The sequence below is a fragment of the Colletotrichum lupini genome, chromosome 3 (assembly GCF_023278565.1).
Source record: "Colletotrichum lupini chromosome 3, complete sequence".
Classification (NCBI taxonomy): Eukaryota; Fungi; Ascomycota; class Sordariomycetes; order Glomerellales; family Glomerellaceae; genus Colletotrichum; species Colletotrichum lupini.
Window position 1 is genome coordinate 3,387,711 of NC_064676.1, and position 22,450 is coordinate 3,410,160.

General features: G+C 54.2%; 10 protein-coding genes across 10 annotated transcripts; 4 read left to right on the forward strand and 6 right to left on the reverse strand.

The window, feature by feature from the left end:
- Window positions 1–316: 316 nt before the first annotated feature.
- On the reverse strand, window positions 317–1,093 carry CLUP02_05804 (uncharacterized protein; the record flags this gene model as incomplete). The annotated part of the gene is made up of 3 exons (XM_049284809.1): window positions 317–403; window positions 683–788; window positions 945–1,093. 3 exons carry the CDS (start codon window positions 1,091–1,093, stop codon window positions 317–319), a joined length of 342 nt encoding a protein of 113 aa, XP_049141952.1.
- Window positions 1,094–1,128: 35 nt separating this feature from the next.
- CLUP02_05805 (uncharacterized protein) lies at window positions 1,129–1,521 on the reverse strand (the record flags this gene model as incomplete). Its single annotated transcript, XM_049284810.1, has 1 exon — window positions 1,129–1,521. One exon carries the CDS (start codon window positions 1,519–1,521, stop codon window positions 1,129–1,131), a length of 393 nt encoding a protein of 130 aa, XP_049141953.1.
- Window positions 1,522–2,006: 485 nt separating this feature from the next.
- On the forward strand, window positions 2,007–2,987 carry CLUP02_05806 (HIT zinc finger; the record flags this gene model as incomplete). The annotated part of the gene is made up of 2 exons (XM_049284811.1): window positions 2,007–2,271; window positions 2,377–2,987. The coding sequence occupies 2 exons, from the start codon at window positions 2,007–2,009 to the stop codon at window positions 2,985–2,987; spliced, it is 876 nt and encodes a 291-aa protein (XP_049141954.1).
- Window positions 2,988–3,534: 547 nt separating this feature from the next.
- Window positions 3,535–4,173, reverse strand: CLUP02_05807 (uncharacterized protein; the record flags this gene model as incomplete). The annotated part of the gene is made up of 2 exons (XM_049284812.1): window positions 3,535–3,841; window positions 3,983–4,173. The coding sequence occupies 2 exons, from the start codon at window positions 4,171–4,173 to the stop codon at window positions 3,535–3,537; spliced, it is 498 nt and encodes a 165-aa protein (XP_049141955.1).
- Window positions 4,174–4,259: 86 nt separating this feature from the next.
- CLUP02_05808 (uncharacterized protein) lies at window positions 4,260–7,407 on the reverse strand (the record flags this gene model as incomplete). Its single annotated transcript, XM_049284813.1, has 13 exons — window positions 4,260–4,475; window positions 4,551–4,735; window positions 4,810–5,212; window positions 5,270–5,451; window positions 5,621–5,727; window positions 5,854–5,952; window positions 6,015–6,232; window positions 6,363–6,606; window positions 6,723–6,790; window positions 6,853–6,982; window positions 7,048–7,094; window positions 7,177–7,336; window positions 7,367–7,407. The coding sequence occupies 13 exons, from the start codon at window positions 7,405–7,407 to the stop codon at window positions 4,260–4,262; spliced, it is 2,100 nt and encodes a 699-aa protein (XP_049141956.1).
- A 342-nt stretch (window positions 7,408–7,749) lies between these two features.
- Window positions 7,750–12,496, reverse strand: CLUP02_05809 (kelch domain-containing protein; the record flags this gene model as incomplete). The annotated part of the gene is made up of 10 exons (XM_049284814.1): window positions 7,750–7,796; window positions 7,879–9,143; window positions 9,192–9,363; window positions 9,413–9,703; window positions 9,771–9,833; window positions 9,958–10,213; window positions 10,272–10,541; window positions 10,593–12,089; window positions 12,247–12,327; window positions 12,404–12,496. 10 exons carry the CDS (start codon window positions 12,494–12,496, stop codon window positions 7,750–7,752), a joined length of 4,035 nt encoding a protein of 1,344 aa, XP_049141957.1.
- Window positions 12,497–13,868: 1,372 nt separating this feature from the next.
- Window positions 13,869–15,487, forward strand: CLUP02_05810 (diacylglycerol acyltransferase; the record flags this gene model as incomplete). Its single annotated transcript, XM_049284815.1, has 2 exons — window positions 13,869–14,114; window positions 14,177–15,487. 2 exons carry the CDS (start codon window positions 13,869–13,871, stop codon window positions 15,485–15,487), a joined length of 1,557 nt encoding a protein of 518 aa, XP_049141958.1.
- Window positions 15,488–16,126: 639 nt separating this feature from the next.
- Window positions 16,127–17,661, forward strand: CLUP02_05811 (apurinic endonuclease; the record flags this gene model as incomplete). The annotated part of the gene is made up of 3 exons (XM_049284816.1): window positions 16,127–16,484; window positions 16,543–17,154; window positions 17,222–17,661. The coding sequence occupies 3 exons, from the start codon at window positions 16,127–16,129 to the stop codon at window positions 17,659–17,661; spliced, it is 1,410 nt and encodes a 469-aa protein (XP_049141959.1).
- Window positions 17,662–17,793: 132 nt separating this feature from the next.
- CLUP02_05812 (uncharacterized protein) lies at window positions 17,794–18,091 on the forward strand (the record flags this gene model as incomplete). Its single annotated transcript, XM_049284817.1, has 2 exons — window positions 17,794–17,827; window positions 17,928–18,091. The coding sequence occupies 2 exons, from the start codon at window positions 17,794–17,796 to the stop codon at window positions 18,089–18,091; spliced, it is 198 nt and encodes a 65-aa protein (XP_049141960.1).
- A 361-nt stretch (window positions 18,092–18,452) lies between these two features.
- CLUP02_05813 (uncharacterized protein) lies at window positions 18,453–22,206 on the reverse strand (the record flags this gene model as incomplete). Its single annotated transcript, XM_049284818.1, has 2 exons — window positions 18,453–20,611; window positions 20,667–22,206. 2 exons carry the CDS (start codon window positions 22,204–22,206, stop codon window positions 18,453–18,455), a joined length of 3,699 nt encoding a protein of 1,232 aa, XP_049141961.1.
- Between the last annotated feature and the right edge of the window lie 244 nt (window positions 22,207–22,450).

The following is a 22,450-nucleotide window of genomic DNA, read 5'->3' on the forward strand; positions in this document are numbered from 1 at the left end:
TACTTGCAGAAACTCCCACGCCTTACAAGCATATTGTTACAGTCTTTGATATACACGAGCTCCTCGATCTCGATCTCCACGGCATGTTTCGTAAAGCATACCACTGAATCGAAGGAACCTCACGCAGGAAAGAGTAAGAAATCGGACGTTGTTTGGAATATCCCGGTCGTGACCATTGTGCTGTGCTGCTTTTTTTGTGCTGACTTCGCCTCGAAAAACCTCACCGTTCCATTACCACGGCGTCCCCCTCTGCATCTCGCGTCCTCGTTACACTCACGTCCTCCTTGTCCCCCTTTTTAACGCTGCGATATCTCGTTTACTTCCTCTTGCGCTCGATGGCGTCCATCTTCTCTTCCAATACCTCGACGTACTTGGTCACGCGCTGGACGGCGGCCTGGAGTGCCTGGAGTAATCCAGTCTGGTTAGCTCATTGATTGTGGAATCATGCAGGGTCTGCAGTAGCGATGATTGGCATTGTTGGGACATTGTGAGAGCAGGAGAAGCGAGGATGATCGCGCCGCGTTGTAGCGAGACCACACCGGGGAGCGTTCCGGTGCAGCGCACAAGACGGTCAATGACGCCACAACCAGCACTGCTAAGGATGTAGGAGAGGACAGGTTGATTGATGCGAAAAGCCTCGAGGGGTAGGCAAGAAGGTAGATAGTGAGATGTAATGACGCACGTAAATGTCCTCTGTCAGGAGCTCGTTGGAGGTCTTGTATTCTTGGAGGATGTAGGAGTAGACACCGGCGCCGGCGAGGGAGCTGCCGAGGAAGAAACCGAACAGACTATTTGAGGTTTGATTCGTTAGCAAAGATATCATCATCTCTCTCCATATGGTCATGAAGTGGTGGCCGGCATCCTAAAACCCTCACGAGACCTAATTGGCCTCGTGGACGAGATGCAGGACAGCTGCCTCCGGAGCAGAGAAGCTCAAGACATACCCTCCACGGAAAGCACCGACGGGTTTCCGGGCCGGCAGGGGCGCGGCGACGGCGTCGCGCAGGGGAGATGAGGTCTGGAAGTTGCGGGCGGCGCGGAGAGGGAGGCCGGAGGCGCGGGGGAGGGCGCGGGTGACGATGCGGGAGGCCATTGTGGTTTTCGGGTGATGTCGTGCGTGGAGCTCGGTTAAAGAGGGAGGATGGTTGCTCTGTCGGCGGGAGTAATGGAAGGCGACCCGGTCGAAATTGGACGCCGTGTGTGGAAATGAGGAGGGGAGGCAGCTCGGTCGGCTTGCGCGTTGGTGATGTTGTGTTTTGTGGTGGTGGTGGTAGAAGTGATGGGGTTTGGAGATGGCGTAGACCAGGTTCGATGAGGTCGGTCGGGTCGGTGCTCTGGGGGCGAGGTGCGGTTAACTTGGGCGGGAACGTGGAAGCTCTGTCCCAGCCGTGTTACGTCGTTTACCTCTCTACGGCGGCGCTGCGGCGCTGCACGGCTGCAGTGAGGTACTTCAGTCAGGTACCGCCTCCGCCTGCGCCGGACCAGCGAGAGCACAGAGGGCGGGATTAGCCGGGACGCCATTGAGAGTATCCTATTGGCCAGAATGGCGCGGTCGACCAGCCGGCTTTTGCTGGGGATTGTCTGGGACTCTGGGGAGTGGCTTCATGATCCACTGAAGGGGGTTCGGGAATGCGGCTCATGGGCGCATTCGGCACTTGTCGGCTTCTGAGCGTATGAAAACTTGTCACGGCGTTAGAATCCTTTTCAAAGTTGATCGAATGATTAACTTGTTATTCATTGTGAACCTGAGTGTCAATTGCTCGAATATAAATAATGTATTAGTTACCGAGGTCTCAACCTACAACCTGGGGAAGCTCTCCGCTAGGTGCTCGTCTGTAACCAACACATTCCCATTGGCCAATAATTAGCCACTCAACGTCGTCTCTTCTGATTCGCTACAAAAAAAGTTCAAGCGCAGAGACTCCAGAACCCAGAGAGCTCCAAGTCAAACCACCACACTCCTCCACCCTCTCCAAAAACCCTGCCGTAACATCTCCAACCTCGAAATGAATAATTTTGGTGTCTACGAGCTCGCCAGCAGCAAAGTCACAAACGCCCCGGGATGGGCTTACGTTCCCGATACAGGCCTTAACCCGGCCGCCGCCGCCCTCCAGCCCGCGAACCGTAAGCGCGCCGCTCGAAGCAAGGCGAACCCAACCGCCTCAGACCTCACCGTCCGCCAAGAAGCCAAGATCCGCAAGGAACTCGAGCAGCTGGACCGCGACGGTGGTCGTGATGCCTCGATACCCATCCCGGCCAAGGCCTCGAGAGGTACGTCTGTCCCCATCACCCCATGCCTCCCAATACGCTGTAGGAGGCGGACGCAGTGAAGCGCAAAGCGACAGCCAAACTAACGACGATTTAACGGAATCACAGGCCAGAACAAGAGCACGCCAGCAATTCGCAAAATCCTCCAGTCCCAAAAGACCTTCCACAACCACTGCGACGACCACCTCGCCCTCCTCTCGCACGCCGGAAACACGCCCGCGCCGCACCCGAACCAGCACACAGCCAAACCGGCCAACAAACCGCCCCATCCGAACCAGCACACCAAGCGTAACGCCGCCAAGCGCTCCAAGACATCGACGCCAAAGACGCCAGCGGAACCGGAAGACGTCGAGATGACGCCCGCGCCGGCAGCAGAAGCGCAAGAGGACTCGGCGACGGCGACAGACCCGGTGCTGAAGCCCTACGATAAACCGGGACCGGCGCCGCATCCTGGCGACGATGATCCGCTGCTCGTGTCGCGGGTGCCTGCGATGCCGACGGACGAGGAGCTCAAGTGGCTGCTTTCGCGGCCGATGCTGAGTTTCTGGGACGCGAGGGCCGAGTGGGGCGACGACGATACGCGGTACCCCGAGCGGAGTTTCTGCGAGGTGTGCGGGTATTGGGGCCGGGTGAAGTGTATGAAGTGCGGGACGAGGGTTTGCGCTTTGGATTGTCTTGAGACGCATCGGGAGGAGTGTTTTACGAGGTACGGCATTTGAGAGCATCAAGGACTTGTTGGCTGTTTTAGCAAAGCTTGCTGGTGCATATGCCGCTGTCGTTGACACCTTGCGATTATATTTTGGATATGGGATAAGCATGGACGGTGAACGGTTAGGCGTTATGATACCCCCCTTTTGTCAAGTTTGTTTTACAAGGATGGAAAAAGATGATTTGAATTGGATGGCTTTGATCGCCAACGGGTCTGGATTCATGACAAACGTCCCCTATGAGGAATTTGTACAGATGCGAATGTGTTTTTTTACAAGCGCGTTGCATATATATACTTTGAAGATGTTGCCCTTGAAAAGGGGCAGACAAACTCCGATCCCAGAACCCTTTTCATCAAAATCATGAAGCCACGGCACAGAAGATGCCCGCAGCAAGAAAGAAAAAACGAGGCATATCAACTGATATGAACAGCCTCTGTGAGAAGAAAGTAAGGAGAAAAGAGAGAGAGAGAGATAACACATCAGACACGACCAAAACATCCCCTCATCCACCGCCCAGAACAACGCAAAAGCTGAAGCGCACATTCGAAGTTTTCTTTCACAAGTCGTCCATGCTGAACGAGTTCTTGAGCGTAAACTCCACGTCGCCGACCGTCGCGCCGCCGGCGCACACTGCGCGGAGGCTGCCGGTCGGGCACTTGTCGCGAGCGGCGCGGACGCACTGCTCCCACTTTGTCTTTGAGATGGTGATCTGCGCGCCCTCGACGGTGGTCTTGAGGCTGAAGCGGGCGGAGCCGGCTTGGCCGACGGTGGTGGAGGGGTTTCCGTGGCAGGCGTTGACGGAGCCCGAAATACCGCCGCAGATGGCGAGTTCTGCCGCATTTTGGTCATGGAAGACGATGTGACTGAGCGTGGTGTTAGTCAAAAAAGTTTCTTTCGTAGTTTGAAGTTGATGGGTGAAAGGTGCTTGATGTGTTTTCGGTGGAAGAGAGGAGAGGATATAGTGGAAAGGGTTCTTGTGTAAGTCAGATTGGAAGGAAACGTACGCGTTGCGGTCGACGCAGGTGGCTTCCACCATGGCGGCCGGGTTCACGGGCTCCTGCATGCGCATGCTGAGGACCTCAAAGTGCTGCTGGGGCACGGTGAAGCGGGGCCAGTTGTGTCTTCCGGCCGGGGCGGCGAGGGCCGCTGTGGCTGTGAGGAGGAGGACAAAGGTCTGGATGAGCGTGGAGAACATGGTTGCGGTTGTTGCGAGTAGGTAGTTTGATAGGATGAGTGAGAGAGGGGTTTGGTGTAAGTGAAATCTGGAGGTTTTGATCGCTTTCAGTCGTGGATATGGGATGACTGGAAGAAGAGTTTCGTTTCGGAGAGTTCGTTCTTTTGAGGGATGAGTAGATCAATGCGTTGTAGGTTGAGAGTGATCTTTGGGGTAGTATTGGCAAGTCGATCGTGAGATATCTCGGGTGAGTTCGGTTTGTAAGTTTTGGTGTGTTTGGTCGTCGAGACGAGGTTTGGTTTAGAACGGAGCAAAGAGGGCTTCTTGGAAGAAAGAATGGAACAGATCACAGATCATCAAAGGTTGAAGAAAAAGAAGGAAAGTGACTGTCAACAGACTGTCTGGATTGTTTCTTTCGAAAAGAATGTGGAAAGAGAAACAAGTTTCGAACAACTCAAGCTGAAGGAGGAGGAGAAGTAGGAAAAGAGTAGGGAGGACGAGCAAGCCACTAAGTAGGTTTCGCAAGCCGCCATATTCACAACCCAGAAATCCTTCTTCTCCCGCGCGCACTTTGGGCAGTGAGCTATTACTAGGTTGCATCCGCAAGGTATTACTTCTGTAAACTTCCTCACTTTCACTTGCACCACCCCCCTGGACCCTGGGACCCCAGTCTTTTGCAAATCCAAGAGCCGGCTTCCCCATGTCGCAATGAAGAGCGAGGGTCCAGGGGGGGAGGGGTGGCGCGAAACTTGGCTGACTGTATCCGCAAGAGAATGGTCTTGAACTTGGTAACCGCCTCTGGATGTACGCAGTATGGAGCTCTGAGCCCCATTTCAATATGGATCCCTGATTTCTCCTTCCCATTTTCGAAAGGCAGGAAGAAAAGGGACGCCGGCTGCGGGACGCGGAACCAGACGTTTGTCACGTTTGTGCGGTTGCGTACGTCGCTTGCGTTGCGAGGATTGCGTTGCGTGCTTTCGTCTCTCCATAGCCACAGGTTCTCCTCTTGCCTGGTGCCGGCCCGGTGAGGTGGGTGAAACTGGGAGGAACTTTCCACTACCTAAAGAGACTCGCGCCGGGATCGCTTCTGTGCCTTTGCAGATATGGTCCGCCTTACCGCCTGCTTGAATACTTGCTCACCAGAGTTGAGACTCGAGACTCGGGACTCGCTCAAGCGGACGTTGTATGTGGGAGTTCCCTCGACCTCGGTCGGTGTAGCACAGCTTCGAGCCCGACACGTTCTGGTACCTGAAGGCTGACGGGGGCCCTGACGCTGTCGTCTGAAGAGGGGGTTCTTCCCTACTAACCTTAGTATCATTAGAGTAGGTGTCACTAAAAGCAAAGCCTGTGTTTAGAGTCTGCCAAGAGCAGAATGGCTGTGTGAACGGATGAAACCAATGCCTCTTTTTCTTCTCTCCTGGCCATGCAATTTCTTAGTCAGTCGGCCTCTACTATGGCGCTCTCTTACTCCCATGAGAGTGGTGTGGCTCGATGTCCAGGACATGGGGCGTCGTTCCCGCCCTCGGATCGCCGGTTCGCTGTTTAGGACCGCCGCTGGGCGCATGAGATTCGATACTGGGCGAGTTTGCAAGGGTAACACCACATAGGTATCAACTCCAAAGTGCGGGAGAAAGGGAGAGAGGGGAGCGTTCCATCGGATAAAGCCAAGCATCGTCATTCCATCATGCCCTGCCAGCCAACTATGGGACGGTGATGGACGCAGCCCAAGGGATGATCGGACACTGGCCTGCAGCATAGAATGCGGAAGCACAGAAGGTAAGGTGGTAGCCAAAGTCCCCCCTGAAGAGCAGAAAAAAACCAAAAGGATGGGATCTCTTGAAGGAACAAGTTTCGGTGATCACTTGGCCGTCCAATCGACACGGCGGCGGTCATCCGGAGTCGCAAGGTGAAACGGGGCCAGCGGCGGCCCAGCACTCAAAGTAGGCCGCCAGCCACGCCCCCCTTCCCTCCAAAGCGGCAGGCGGCCTTGGCTCATTCGTGCGGTAGCGGTTGTCGGTAGGTACTCGAGCACTCTCTCGCAAACTGCTGCAACCCGCGAGTAACGGTAGTCCTTTTCGGCCTAGGCGATAGGTGCCCATTTTAAGCCTTCTGAAACTCGACGGGTGGGGACCCCTATCCCGGTATTCCCGCGTCTCTCCACGCCTAGCACGACTTTGGGGGGGGAGGGATGGGCTGCGAATACCACCTACCACAGTCGTGCAGTTGCCCCGGACTCGCCTCCCCTTTCTGGAGTGCATCTTTGGTGGTGAACGATGGACGATAGGCTGAGAATAACTATTCCGTCTGCAGAAAGAGAGCTTGAAAAGCGCTTGTTTGCAGTTCTGCAGGATGGAGAAGGCAACGGACGCTGGGTGTTCGGTGATGATGCGTTTGCATGCACTTGCACCGCAAAAGGCCAGCCGGAGCTTAAGCTCAGCCAGAGGTCGGGTGTTGCTTGCTTCTCTTTTCGTCTCAACTATCTTGATAAGCTGCTGCCGGTCAATAGGATGCGCAGCGATATAGAAGATCCCCGAGAATAGCCACAGAGTGCAATTCATTTCTAACCGCACCCGCTGCTGCTACTGCTGGTACTAAGGTGAATAGTGGTCTTGGGTCTTTGGTTCTTCATGCTATTGCACTATTGGTCAGTCATCTGTGTATCTCGTTGTTTATCAGATACTCTGGCGAGTTTGCCCAGACTTTGGGTCCGTTAACCATATTTTTCTGTCCTTCCTTCTTCGGACTCCTCGAAATCTCCAGTCCAGGTCCTTTTCTCAGATGCCGAGTAAGCGAGGCTCCGCGTCTTCCCTTGGCTCTGGCGATCCCCGAGCTGATGATGACATTTCGACGATGCATTCTGCTCGACGGGCCTAAATTCGCGGATAGATATCTGACATACCCGCCGCGCTATCCCATGACCTGTCTTGAATCGCCAACTTCCACTGAACGAATGCGATAGGTGTTATTCGTGTCCGTACGTAGAGTCAGCATTGATGAAGCCGTAGTTCATGATCAACAGCCCACTTCAAAAGGTCCCCCTGACCCCATCGATCGGCTGTCCGCCTTGCCTGGCCTGCTCTTTCTCCATGTTTCGTCCTTATTGTCCCCCCCTGGCCCGACCTTTGTGGCCAAAGGGGGATCCCATGCTAAGCCTGTCCCAGCATGGGACCGTGGTGGCTTGACTCTTTGGACGAACCCACCAGCAAAACTTTACTTGACAACTTGACATATCAGTCGTAAATGAATAAGAGCCATTTTCGTAAATTGCGTACGAGCTGAGTGTATAATCCCGCTTGCCCTTTTTCTGCGCAGGGGAAATGCGCGAGGGAAAAAGTTTCCTAGAATAACTATCCGTTCCTGGGAAACAAAATCAACCGCAAAAAGCTGTGCACCGCCAGGAACGAGCCCTACCGTCTATCGTCGGCGGCCCGTCACTTAGTCAGTTGACGAGGGTGCGGATAGTGATTCGATATTAACATGCGCTCATCGCCTCATTAAAAGTCATGACTTGTTTGCTTCCTTTTTTCCCTGCCCAAGAGATCCGTACATACTTTTTCTTGTCTAATTGTTTGCGAGTATACGGTGTACCACGGTCAATTAGCAATAGCCGCAATTTGTCATTATCTCGAACTCATCTCGTTTGACTGCAAAAGTCCTGTGTCACTCCTAACCTTATCATATCGAGAACCCAAACTCAGCCTTGCTTTTTTCGCTTGCTCTGCCCACAGACACCGCACACTCCAAAGTCACCGGGGTTGAGATACTCGCTTTCCTGGCACGCGGCGCCCTCGCAGCGCCAGGCGTTCGGTACGCTTGCCGGGTCCAGCACGTGGGAGCAGACGGCGCACGTTATCGACAGGGCAGAGTTGGCAAACGAGCAGACTCCACAGATGGACCCGGTCTCACTCTCTCGTCCATCTTCGGCCGTTGTCGCTGCGGCCGCAGCTCTATTAGACTTTGACGCTGTCATCGTCGCTGACTCCGTTGCCGTTGCCGTCACCCTCTGTCTCTCGGCCGATGGCGACGCCGCGGATGGTGCGCTGGGCGGCGAGATCGGATGACGGGTTGCTATTGACCGGGGGTCGTCTCGCGCTTCTCTCTTGATTGTGGGGGTTGCACTCGCGATATCTAAAATTGGCGCCTCCTGATCGTCATCCGGCTCCTCCTTGACCTTGACTCGCGAAGGAGCTTCTCGCTCTGGTCTCCGGATCGTCGGTGCTTCCTTGTGTGATGACTCTGCTACTCGATTCGGTGGCGGCACACTTGAAGCTTCAGCTTCGTCCACGGGCTCGCGCTTGAACTTGAGATGCGTCTGTCGCCATTGCTTCACCGACGCCTGTAACTCTTGTAGCTCGTTCTGGGCATCCTGGTCATCGGAGTTCTCGTCTTCGCAGACCTTGATCATGCCCCTGCCTTTGCCGTCCTTGATCACCTTACCATCGATGTCGACAGCGTCTTCGTTCTTGATGTCCGCCGGATCGTCCTCGTACTCGCTTTCGCCGCTATCCTCATCCTTAACCTCGTTTTTGATGTCTTCTTCGGGCTCCTTTTTCGGCTGGTCGAATCGTGCGAGCGCCGCTGCGGCTCGCAGTTCACGTCCACGAGCACTCCCAGCCACGCGAGGTTTCGCTAGCGTGCGCTTGCCGCCTTCCAATTTGACCTTTGTCTCCTCATCAGCGCCCAGAGCGGTGCCGTTGGCACCAAATTTCTTGAGGATTCGGCGCTCCTTTTGCTCCTTGTAGGAAAGCTTTGGCTTGATCTTCCTCTTGCGTCCACGGGAGCGATATGTGCCGCCACACAGGTGCTCCGGAAGCGGTTCAGAGGGAAGCGCGACGTTGTGTTGGAATTGTCCCGTCCCCAGCAGGGCACCACGACCCCAGATGCCTTCGCCAGAGTACCCTCGCTGCCAAAGCCCTCGCATCTGCTCGGCGTAATTGTTCCTGACTGCCCAGAATGCTCTAGAATGATTCATTTGCTTGCAGTGTGCCAGCCTATGTCCCGTCAGCTATGGATCATCGGGGACACTGCAGCAAACTTACTCGTGCATCATCACCATCTGAACGTACTCAAATGGTAGCCATCGTCCTGATTGCGACTTGAGCACTAGTTGAATGATTTCACCGGCGTTGAAATTCCTGCCCACGAACTCTCTGTTGAACTCATACTGCTCTAGAGACATCACCGAAAGGTGGTGCTCTTTCATGATCGGTACTAAATCTGATCAGCCAGACCCATCTCTATAGCAAGAAGAGCCACTTACAACATTGTGCGGCGATCCTTTCGAGAAAATCTTGGGCAATCTTTTCATCGCGGCCTTTCAGAGGCTTGATGAAGATGATCCGGTCGTTTGGTTGCGAACGTTTCGCATTCAGCCGCTGGATGCCGATCGGCATATTGGCACTAACAAGGATTCGGGACTGAAATGCCAAAGGTAAAAGCCGTGGAATCGTTTGCTTTCTTGACCAATCTTTCCGTAAAGTTTCAAGTCTTTGTTGGGTATCAATGATATCTGGAGTGGAATATTCGATGGAAAGAAGTGATGCGTCTAAGACTGGACCGGGACGTGACGAGGGGCAAAAGACGGTAGAGCGGGAGTGACGCGCAGTCACGTGCCCCACTTTCCCAGTATTCGGTGACATCTTTCTCGCCGCCTTCCAGGCTGCAAAGAGATGGCTGCCTACCTGATTTACACAGGATCAAGTAAGCGTAAAGTTTTTGCCATGAGAAATTGACATATTCAGCGTTTTCATGTCCCTATACTATTTGCATCTTCCTGCTGAAGTGATCATCGTCTTCTGGCGCCACCGGCGGCAGCAGCATCGCCTCTCTCCGCAAGAGATACAACCTCACTAATACCAGCAGCCTCCTGCTCCTCCTCCAACGCCGTGATCTCCTCTCTGCAATCCCACCACTTCTCCTCACTGAGCTCAAAGGCCTTGGCCTTGATCTCCTTGATGGCGAGCGTCTCCGGCTGGATGTTCTTCCAGCGAAGGTTGGTCATGAGAATCTCCTGCCACTCGTTCGTGGTGCGCACGAAGAAGTCACGTCTTGTCTCGAAGGGCTGTTATGTGTAAGTTAGCATGGTTGCAATTCCGAAGATAGGCGCTGGTAAGGCTTACTCTTGGGTGCGGGAGACCGTCATCGACGGTTTCGGCCGCCTCGGTATCGTCATCCTCTGTCGCGCTCGTAGGAGCAGTCGAGGAGGTTGCGTTGGTCGTTTCGGAACCGGCAACAGAGGCCTCATCACCCTGCTTCTTCTTGCGCTTGCTCGGCGTGTAGAATGGCTTCTTGTCCTCCTCTTCCATCTCGATGTCGCCTTCTTCATCCTCCTCATCGTCATCATCTTCATCGTCATCTTCATCGTCATCATCGTCTTCGTCCTCGGACTCCTGAAATGCTATTAGTGAAAAGACCCCGTCTCCAAGAGTTATCTGACTTACGATCCAGTCATCGACAGGCCTGTTGAAAATTTCTTTACAGCCGTCCATTTTGCCAAGATCCACTGCGTACAAGTCGTCAAACGTGAACTCGCGGTCCTTGGCCTCGAAAGTGCCGCCATAGATGTAGAGCACATCATCCTGCACAGCCAACTGAGCATTAAACCGTTGGTGCGGCAGCTCCATCGTGATCGGCATTTCTCTCATAGGGGTTGCGTCCTCATCGGGCTCCTCCTCCTTCTTCTCAATTTCCATGTCGTCGGCATCCTCCAAAGACTTGCCAGTCTCCAAGGCAGCCAGCTGACGAAGGAGCTCCTCCTCTCGATCCTGGGCACGAGCACGACGGCCTCCACGCTGCTCAGCCGGGTTGGCCTTCTTTTGCTGACGGGCCTTGCGAAGGGCAAGCGGGAAGAAGCGGTTCCTCTCAATGTTCCACGCAAAAAGCTCCCGGAAGAACTCGCTGTCCATGCCCTCTTCGCTATCCTCAACATCGTGCACGCCTCCAAAAAGGATTCCACGACCCTTGTGCCATGCCATGGTGGCGCCTGCGCGCTTGGGGCTGGGAGCATTGGCAGGCTTCTTGCGCCGTTCCCAGCGAACGACTGGAGGCGCTGTCGGGGGCGATCCGTCAGGCGGCAAAGACATCCTCAGGAAGAAACAGTCATCGTGAACCATTGGCTTCAAGATGTTCTTCTGTCCTTGGCTTGAACCCCTGGCCTGCTTGTTGGCCGCTACGGTAGCCTTCACTCTTGAATAACCTCCATAGAGAACGGCACCTTGCTCGTGAGGAAGAAACGTGAAAGAAGACCGGGCATCAGGCTTCAACTGTGCAGGGGGCAGAGTCGGGCTGTGCCAGGAGAAGTTTTGGGTATCAAAGATCCACACATCGGCAAGATACTTGGTCTGGTTTGAGGTATCCTGGAAGCCACCAAATAAGATGATAAACTGCTTCCAGTATGTCATGCGGTGACCACTCCTGGCGGGGGGCGTCTTGCCCTTGCACTCAATCTTTGTCCATTCTCTCGTGGCAGGCTCCAACCGCCAGAAGTCTGAGTAGTGATGGAACGTCCCTTGCTTTGGCGACGAGAACTCTCCGCCGAACAAGTAGACATGATTGGGGTTTGAGGCCCTCGTCCACGCGTGTCCAGAGCGCGGCAAGGGTGCGTTCGGGGACGTCACGCACCTCCACTCATCACGGTTGATGTAGTAGATGTGCAGGTCGTTGAAGAAGTGAGCGAGCGAGCCATTGAAGTACTCGCCACCAAAGAGCAGCAAGTTGTTGCTGTCACAGGGCGAGGCCATAATGGTGGAAGCAGAACGGGCCTTGGGAGGTCCCTCGCACACGGTCTCCGTGACTTTGAGGAATTGCTCCTGCTGCTTCTTGTACTCCTCAAGCACTTGCTCGAGGTCAACATCCTCGGCATCGCTCCCCTCAAGTTTTGCAGTCTTGGTCTTTGCCTTCTTCTCGCCCTTGTTGGCCTGCTTCTGCTTCTTTGCAGCCTACTCCATGTCAAAGTTAGGCACAGTGTCTCTGCTTGCTCTTGGGAGCCCTTGAAGACGAGGCAGTGGAACACGTACTAGCTTAGCTGCCTTCTCGTCACTTTTCCCCTTCTTAGCCTTGGCCATTGTGAAAGACTTGGGTAGAGGGCCGTGAGACGTGCGGACAGATCAGTTCAGATATTGACGTTTGTGACGTCGGCGGGGTGAATGGTGGGATGATGATGGTGGGGTTCACTTCCTTGGGGAAAATTTGAGTCCAGTCATGGAGGGGCAATTTGCATTGGTCGATACAGTCATCATCTCTCCGCATCTACTGTGCCTTTGCGCATTTTGGGCGCAATGAACAGTGCGGATTGATATATCGAGCCTGCAAGTATTCGAAGCCACAGGTCCGGGTTCGACGCCATGAGGTCAATTGATCATTCACAACGATTCTCTTACAACAGAAGACCGATCCATGCATGTTGAATCTTGATGCGGCATGCATGTTGCCGGCTCAGTGGTAGGTTTAAATGTCGCGTGCTTCCCCTGCCGTTCACCCGATCCCTCGACAATTGACTTGGCACGGGCCGGAAGCTGACTGGTCGCTGTCTCTTTGGAGTCTCTGCCCTTCAAGATGGCATTGACAGCTGGTGATTTTCACATGTTTGAGCTGGTCCAGCCCCACTGAGGCTTTTCGCCAGTGTTGAGGATGGCAAAGGAGCTCTGGCCAAGGTCCCAGGGAGGCGTCCGTGAACATGCGAGGTACCTCGTCGTGTTTGCTTCCTTCCGTGCTTCCTTATCCCATAGCTTTGTCTTAGTTAGGTAGGCAAGTCTCAGACCAACAACTCAACGACGCTATGTTCGAGACAGTCGCGTCGATCGTTTCCGAGCATCTAATGCAAGCCCAGGAAGCCTTGTTGTATCTTCCGTGAAAGGTGAATCGTTTCTATGACGGCCTCCAATTCTCATGAATTGAATGGAAACCGCGCCAGTCGATCGGGATCCGATTCTCGTAAGAAGAATAAGGCCATTCTTAAAGCTTGATAATCACATGCAAATTAGGGATTGGGTGGTGATGAGAAGAAGGGATGGAGCCTGACCAGGGTGCTTATCGACATATCGTGGGTTGTGCATATCTCGCATATTATGTATGTTTATGCACAATTTATGCACAAAAGACAGCTTCTTCTGTGCTCAGGGGGGCTGTCGTAGACTGCAGCCGCTTGCCGGTATGCGGACGGGATCCAATCCGTAACGTCATCGTCATTGGCGGCAGCTCCGGGGTGCTAGCTGCTGATGCTCCCACGCACACCCACGTCCCTCTCTCTCATCCGCACCCAGCGTAGGTAATGCATCCAACCTGCCCTCGTTTCGCAACATCAGGCTAGCTGCCACCAAACAACCTTTGAGCTCTCCCTTTGTGCATTCCTTCGCCCGCTCCCTCATAGACTTCGGACCCTGTGCGCCAAAAAGTTTCCGATCATCTCTGCTCAAACCACCGCCCTTACTGAATCAAGCCGTGGGTCTACGATTAGCAAAGGAGGTCTGCTCCGAGCTCCCAGCCTACGCCCACGCCGCACGCCTGTCCGAGGTCCGGCCCTGCCGCCATCCGACGCCGACGCAACCATGTCTAACTTTGGGGACGGGACCAAGGTGGCTGTCATTTCAGGTAAGAGAAAACCTGCTTTATAAACGCCTTTGGTCTCCGCATCTGCTCTTTGTACACGTTCCCACCGAGAGCTGGACCTGGGTTGCCGATATCGACAGACGAGCCGCCATCATTCAACATCCGCCATCATGCCTCGCAAGAAGGGTTCCGCAGCTCGTTCCAAGTCGCCAACCAAGAGGCAACCTGTCAAGAAATTCAGCAACCCTCAGCTCGCGTCGCAGGCAGCTGAGTCTGGGAACAGCAAGATTAACGTTGTAGCAGAAGCTCCAGAGCTTGGGCCACCAGCGTCCTCAACCAACGACAAGCAGACTCCTGATGATACCGAAAGACCTGCCGCTGAGAGAAAGGAGTCCAGTCACGAGTACAGCGCCACTGTAAGTCAATATGGATTGAATTAGCTGCTGTGCCATCTTATTGACCATGCTCTCTCCAACAGGGCCTAGACGATTCCCCGAAAAGCCCAAGCAGAGGCCATCGACGATCCCCATCCTCGGCGAGAAGCAACGGCAGTAAGGCCGAGGAGAACGACAGCAATGGCAATGCTGTTGACCCTGAAAAGAGCTTTGGTAGCGAGGGCACCGCCGATGAGACTCTCGTCGATGGATTTGATGTTGACAGATCAGAGTCAACAAGCATTAAGGGAATGAGCGACGACAACTACCCACGCCTCACTCTCGCAGCACAAGGCCGAAGGAACAGCCATCGCTTCGGATTGAAGGCTGCAGGCATCCGCTTCGCACCTCTTCAGGTCCCCTTTCAGCGCCGTCTCCAGACCGGAGCCGTTCTGTTTCACGGCCTATCCATTCTGACCTTCGTCTCAATCTTCTTTTTCCTCGCGGCAATCCCTTTTACCTGGCCTCTCTTGGTCCCTTACCTCATTCACCTGTCACTCTCTGGCGTTGCCTCCAATGGCAACTTGAAGCTACGGTCGGAATGGCTACGATCGCTTCCCATTTGGAAATTCTTCGCTGATTACTATCCTGCTGAGCTCCATAAGACTCACGATCTTCCACCGACAAGGAAGTACATTTTCGGCTACCACCCTCATGGAATCATCTCACACGGTGCTTTCGCGGCATTCGCAACCAATGCCCTCGGATTCGCCCAGAAGTTCCCCGGGATCACCAACTCATTGTTGACACTCGACAACAACTTCCGAATCCCCTTTTACCGCGACTACATCCTGTTCATGGGCGTTCGATCTGTGTCTAAGGAGTCGATCTGGAACACGCTGAGCAAGGGCGGCGCCAATGGCGAGGGAATGGGACGTGCAGTCACCATTGTTGTGGGTGGTGCCAGGGAGTCACTCGAGGCTCAGCCCGGGACTCTCAGACTGATCCTGAAGGGACGCAAGGGCTTTATCAAAATGGCGCTGCGGACCGGAGCTGACCTCGTGCCCGTGCTGGGTTTTGGCGAGAATGACCTCTACGACCAACTCAGCCCGAAAACCCATCCTTGGGTGCACAACTTCCAGATGTTTGTGCTTCGCGTCTTTAAGTTTACTCTCCCTGCTCTTCATGGCCGGGGAATTCTTAACTACGATGTCGGTATGATGCCGTATCGCAGACCGCTCAACATTGTGGTTGGCAAGCCTATCAAGGTCACCACGTCACCCACAGCACAACCTACCCAGGAAGATATTGACCGGCTGCATGACCTGTACATGACCGAACTTCAGAAGATTTGGGATACTTACAAAGACCAGTTCGTACCTGAGCGCAAGGCCGAGCTTCAGTTCATTGCTTGAAGTAGCATAGCACAGCTGCGAGCAGCAGTATATCCTTTTTCTTGCAAATTTTCTTTGAGTTTGGTACTCCGTCCTTGTCTTACTCACGTCAAAATACGGTAGCGGCGGTTGAATTTGGCGCCTGGAGGGTATTCGGGTTGAAAAGGGGTAAGCAAAGTACACTATACATCGGAATGGCTAGGTGCAGTTTTAGCAAACACTACGGTATTCAATTGAAAGTCTGATTAAATTCATACTGGTTCTCATTTAATATACTGGGACGATGGAAATGTTCGTGAATGACCTCGGTCAAACTGGGAGATTTCATTCAAGTAAGGCAAAGCGTCAAGTACCTTATGGAGTACAGCAGCCAGGTCGAGCACAGACTCTACCCGTACAGCTGCATTACCTTGTTACCTACGGAGTACTTAATTGCCCATCAAAGTCACCTGACATCGCGCATGTATGACGCGGATCTCGACGCGTGCCAATCACTGGCCCGCCGACGACGAGTCTTTGCTTTTTTGGAAGACCCGATTCCTACTTCTCCATCTGCCCCCTCTTTCTTTCAGTCTCTCGAGAATTGGTCCTTTTAGATACGCATCTTGTCGCGAAGATCATTCACCTCAGCGCGAATTGAGAAGAAGAGAAACCAAAAACATGCCTCCCCGCACCTCTGCACGCAGAAAGGCGCAAGCAGTCGTCGAGACCAAGGTCGAAGAGACGACCACCACGAAGACGAACGGCGCTAAGACCACAACAGTCGCTGCAACGAAGACGAAAACCGTAGCCGCCGCCAAGCAAGCACCAGCAAAGCGCAAGGTGTCCTCAGAAGACGAACACGAGGCCTGCGGAAGCTGCGCTGAAGAAGAGGAAGAGAAGCCCGCGAAAAAGAGAAAGACCACAGTAGCGAAGGGCAAGGCGAAGAAGGAGGACGATATGCCATTGACAGACAGGACAGCAGTGTCTTCGCTGAAGAGAGCGATGTACATTGGTGCCCACGTTAGCGGCGCTGGCGGTCAGTATTCGCGACGCCTCCTTATCCTCAATCCTTTGCGCTGACAGTCTTACCACAGGTGTACAAAACTCGATCCAGAATGCCGTCAATATCGGTGCCAATGCTTTTGCTCTCTTCCTCAAGTCGCAAAGGAAGTGGGAGAGTCCTCCCCTGGCAGCCGATGCCAGAGACCAATTCGTATCCCTCGCAAAGGAAAATAATTACGATGCCGCCGCACACGTCCTTCCCCACGGCTCATACCTCGTCAACCTTGCCCAAGTGGATGCCGATAAGGCGAAGCAGGCATACAAGAGCTTCATAGATGACCTTCAGCGGTGCGAGCAGTTGGGCATAAAGCTGTACAACTTCCACCCGGGCAACACTGGAGGGGAGGCTCGCGAGGAGGCGTGCGGGCGCATCGCGGCGCAGCTCAACACCGCGCACAAGGCGACGAAGAAAGTGATTACAGTGTTGGAGAACATGGCAGGCACTGGCAATGTCATTGGTACAAAGTTTGAGGACTTGAAGCAAATCATTGACAAGGTCGAGGACAAGGAGCGAGTCGGTGTGTGCATTGACACTTGCCATGCCTTTGCGGCAGGATACGACTTGCGGACGCCGGAAAAGTTCCATGAGACGATGAAGGAGTTTGACGAAGTCGTTGGTAATAAGTACCTCAAGGCGTTCCACCGTAAGTCTCAACTGCCCTGGTCCAGATCACTCGGTACTGTAAGAACGTCATTACTGACACCACAAAGTCAACGACAGCAAGGCACCCTTCGCCTCCCACCGCGACCTCCACGCCAACATCGGCACAGGCTTCCTCGGTCTCCGCGCCTTTCACAGCCTCGTCAACCACGAGCCCTTTCAGAATCTCCCCATGGTCCTTGAGACGCCCATCGACCGCAAGGACGCAAACGGTAAGACCGTCGAGGACAAGAAGGTCTGGGCGGACGAGATCAAGCTCCTGGAGAGCATGATCGGCATGGACGCCGAGAGCGACGAGTTCAAGGCGCTCGAGGTGGAGCTGCAGAAGAGGGGCGCAGGCGAAAGGGACAAGATACAGGATCAGGTCGACCGCAAGGCTGAAAAGGATGCCAAGAAGGGGACCAAAGGGGCCAAGGGGGCCGCGAAGAAGGGCGCGGCGGCTGGGAAGGGTAGGAAGAAGAAGGTCGAGACTGACGATGAGAGCGAGTAAGAGGACTGGACTGGGTTCGATGTCTGGATTGTGTATTAATATGTATATTATTACCTTATGAGCGACTGGATGCTTGGCGTGTAAAATCCAATTATAAGCCCGGAACAATAGCTAAGAGGCAATCTAGCCACAATGCCTTATTCCATGGCCCTGGGATCTATGTACAGTCTGTTCGAGGTATCTAAGAAGTTCTGCAATCAGGCGGGCTCGTCGACCTCGGCCTCGTGATGTAACCTGTCCTACCCATCTCTCGTCTGATGAATCAGGCACCAAACACTTGACTTATCCATGGAACCCTCAGGCTCGAGGAGGCCTTTCATCCGATCACGACAACATGCAGGTCCCCCAAACTTCATTCCAGTCACCAGCCAGCAGGCGCCTGTTTAGGTCGATGGGTCAGGTCAAACTGGCTGGGTGGTGGAGTGGTTAAAGGTCGACATCAATGTTCTACGCCAACTAGCCTACTCGACGACAGGCTCAGCGCATACGAGGGATACCCGAATTCGAATCCCAGCATGAGCACCAAGAGATGTAGCCCCCAGTTCAGCACCGGGGGGTGAACTCTTTTTTTGGTTTGTTTGTGTACATAACATGTATTAGATAGACGCTATTGTGATAGGATTCTTTTACGACCCGAGTCTAGGAGAACAGAAAGGCAAAAAAGAGACCGCACCAGTGGTATAAGTAGTTCGACGTAAACAATCTCCTTCCTCCTGTAGAGAGCCTGGAACGCCCACCTGCCGCTCCCCTCCGTCAAACCGTACGCAAGATAGGCATGTCAATACTCTTCCTCACCTCCTGCCCTTGGCAAAAGCCTCGACCTTACCGACAAGACTCTTCAACCCAACACCCCTTTCGCAGTTACCCTCCAACCATGCCTCCATCTTCTCCCTGACGCTACGCATGCTCTTGAGGACTGGCATGCGAGCGCCCTCCTCCGCGGCGACAAATGACCCCGGGTTAAGCAACAAATCGAAACACTCCGACCAGATCTCCGTCTGCCAGTACCGCTTGAGGCTCTCGCGGACGCGGTACTTGCGCCCGCCTGCCCCGATCCCGCCCTGGTCACAGCGAACCGTGTCAATGTACTTGCCAAACAGCAGGCAGTGGACAATGCCCGCGAGGCCGTGGTAATCAATCTGCCACGTCCACGGCCGACCCTCGCGCATCTCGGCACAGTCTTGCGCGCTCGTCTTCCAGTCCGCGATGAAACCCACGTCGGGCGCAAAGTTGCGCATGTCGATGCCGCGACCGAAATCAATGAGGGTCACGCCCCGCGCGTCCCAGCCGCCTGCGCCGGTAGCGCTATATTGCGTTGATAGAGGCTGGTCGTTGCCGCCGTGGTCGAGACGGAGGAGGCAGTTATCGACTTTGAGGTCGCCATGGAGGACGCCGTGGGCATGTAGGGCCTCGACGGTGCGGAACAGTTCAACGGTGAAGAACATGGCTAGCTGCTCATCCATGACGGCAGACGGCTCGGCGCGGAAGAAGTTGACAACGTCGAGGACGCTGCCGTGGGGGTGATAGGGAAGGAAGAGGAAGCCCTCGTCCTGGTAGAGGTGGAACTCATGGGCGTAAGAAACAGAGGCGGCTGCGCGGTGCTGAGGGCCTAGACGTGTGTGTGCTAGACGCATCATGTGGAATTCCCAGGGTGTTGGGGGAAGTTCCATCTTGAGTGCTTCCAGGGGGCTGCGATGGTTGACGGCAAATGCGCCCTTGCCCATGGCCACGACCCCGTTCTCGTCCTCGTCCTCTTGGTCTGCGTCCGGGTTCTCAACCAGATATACCGGGGCAAAAGCGCCTGCACCGAGCTCTTTCCTGATGGTATATTCTGTCGCAATGTCGGGGAACTCGATTGTGACCATGGCACAAGCATTGCTAACTCTGTCTCCACCCTTGGCTGCCTTCGTCATGGCCTTAGCGAATTTGCGGATCTCATTGCCTTTTTCGTACTTCTCGTGGCTATGGTCGTAGAATCCAGGGTATGAGTTAAGAGAAGGATGCATATTGGCGAGGATCTCATTCCTCACGGCTTCATCTACTGGGTTGCATTGCAACTCCTTGATGATCGGTCCCTTGGGAGGTGCTGGCTTTGGCGGAGCAGACTTTGCCTTGCCGAGGAGGGGCTGGGCAATCTTGATAGGTCGAACTTCGCTCAGGACTTCCCTCAATGGGCTGCTACCCGGCTCTTCCATGTCAGAGTCCTCCTCATGGATAGTGGACTCATATTCCTCACGTGACGGAGTCTCGTACCTCGCCTTCCGTTCTGTAAACGCAAGAGAAGATTCGGTTCTCTCCGTAATCGGAGTCATGAAGGGGAGACGGTTATTGGCCATCTCGACCGGATCCCTAAACGGTCGTGTCCTGGGCTCATAATCCTCTGGGGGTATCGGAACGAAAATCGTCTTCGTTCTTGGCGGGTAATCCTCATCATCTTCCTCCTCTTCTTCGGCCTCCTGCTCATCGCCTGATTCTCTGCCATCCTGGGAGGCAGTCTGCTCATCTGGTAGAGGACCGGTACGCTCAGCGTAGTCCGGATTCATCAAGTCGGAAGCTTGGGTATCGTCTACACCGGCTTGGGTCGCGTCCTCGTCAAGAACAGGGACGTGCTTGCGCGTGGAGAAGTCAGACCATTCACTGATACTCTTGACATCCGAGCCATCTTCGTCAGCTTCTTCGACGGCGTTGTCGTTTTCAATCAGGCGAGTAGTCATGGTGTTCTCAACCTCAGTGTAGTCGCCATCTGTCTCGTAGTCGTCGTCCTCGTCACTATCTTCCTCTTCGTCTTCTTCCTCCTCTTCCTCTTCCTCCAGAGGATTAGACTGAATGGGTTGGTTGAAAATCTCGTAGATCTCATCCGTAGCAGCACGAGTATGGAGCGTCATCGTTGGCTCAGCCGTGTTCCTCTTCTTCAACTTCGGCCTAGACGGTGAGTCTAGATTTGCTTTGACTATCAAATTGTCAGCTTGAACACGACATAACTTGTGGAAATGGAAGCCGCTTACTGATTTGAGTCTCGTTCACCTCCATCGTCTTCTTTTTCTTGCTCTTGCCCCCCTTTTTCTTGACTATGGCTCCGTTCTCATCCATTACTACGGTTTCTGTGTGAACAACCATCTTCTCCCGTACTAGATGGCTGAGATCGTCAACCAAGGAAGGCTCAACGCTCATCATCTCGGAAGGGATCTCTTCAGTTAGTGATACGTCATCCCAGGAGACATCCAGCCAGCCTCGGTTCATGGCCCAAACTTCCTCAAAACCAAGCTCTGAGCCAGGTTCTTCAGGAGTGGGATAGAGGGCCTCGAGGCTAACAAAAATGCGCTCCTTCTTCCCGCTTACGGGGTTCACTACTGTTTGATTCTTTGATGGCACGAGTGTAATATGGGACTTGGACATTTGCGCTCGTGATGATCGTGATTGGGCTTTGGGTTGCACTTTTGCTTGCAACTGAGACTGAAATACATGAAACGCCATAAAGCCAAACATTAGTCCTATAATCATCAACATCCAGGCATTGGGAAGTTCAAGTAAATTGGTGCTTACCGTATCCTTGAAGATAGCCATCTTCCGAGCAGTGCTCTTCTTCCCGCCAGCCTTCAATGTCTCCCCTGCCCACGGCTTGGGCTCCATTACGTTCTCCTTCTTCCGGTCGCCCAGGGAGCCGATTGAATCCCATCCCTTCGAGCTTGGTCCACGCGACGACAACGCAGGAGGCGCGGAGTCGGCATCCGAGAAGATGGACATCTTAGCCTTGCCAGGCTTCGCCGCCGTTGTGCTCACGCCCTGGCTGGGTCGAGGGGCCTGGGGGTCCGCAGCTACAGCGGCCGCAGCGCGGGCGGCAGCAAAGGGGTCAATCTTTGCAGCCAAAGCGGGCCGCACGGTGGGGAGTGCTGGCGATGAGGGCTCGTTGTCGGCCTCGGGCTGGTGGGCAAGTCTCTCCTCGAACTCCTTGAACTTGCGAATCAGGCGCTGTACTGGTCTTGCCTCGCGCTCGATGCCGAGCTTGTACACCTCCTCTGCTTGACTCCATCTGCCAGCGCCCTCGAGCCAGGCGGCGTATTCTTCGTAGAAAAGGGCAAGTGACTCTCCGATGCTGTGTCGCGACAGGAAGAGGAAGGTTTCTCGCGGCGAGTCGGCGAAGAATTGGATGTACAGAATCCAGATCTTGAGGTATCTGGGATCGTTCTTGTATTGTGATGAACCAATGAATGTCTTAGTTGCGCGCTCGAGGAGCGTGTGAAGCTGAGATTGTGGTGTTGCTTGCGCCGAGGGGTATGCGTCCAGGGTCCATCGCACGTAACGGTCGTAAATGTCTAGAGGATCGTCCGACTCGGAGATGTTTTGGAGTTCCTCTTCGTACTCGATTCGAATGCAATCGTTGACATTTTTGGTGTCTGAGGGTGTCGGTGTGTTCAGCTTCTGCAGAGGCGAGGGCGAGAACAGCTGAGCCAGCTTTTTGGCGGAGCGACCACTTGGCAGCGCCTGGATGTTTTCTTTCTGTGCTTCAATAACGTCGAAGTTGATGAGATCGTCGGAGGCTGCCATGGTTAGTATCGTCGCGGCAAGTTGCCGTCGCGTCTCCGAGTGATGTGGTGCTGGAGTACTGCGTCTAGGTTGTCGATGTTCAAGTTCGAAATGGGGCAGCGTTAGAAAAGGATGCCCAGTGTTGTGGTGTTGATTATTGATAACGATAACAGATCGGCCATGTGGGTCGTGTGGCACGTTGCTGAGACAACGGTGGGCTTCACTTCGCATATGTAATCGCTTGCTCTTCACCGAGCTCGGTGTG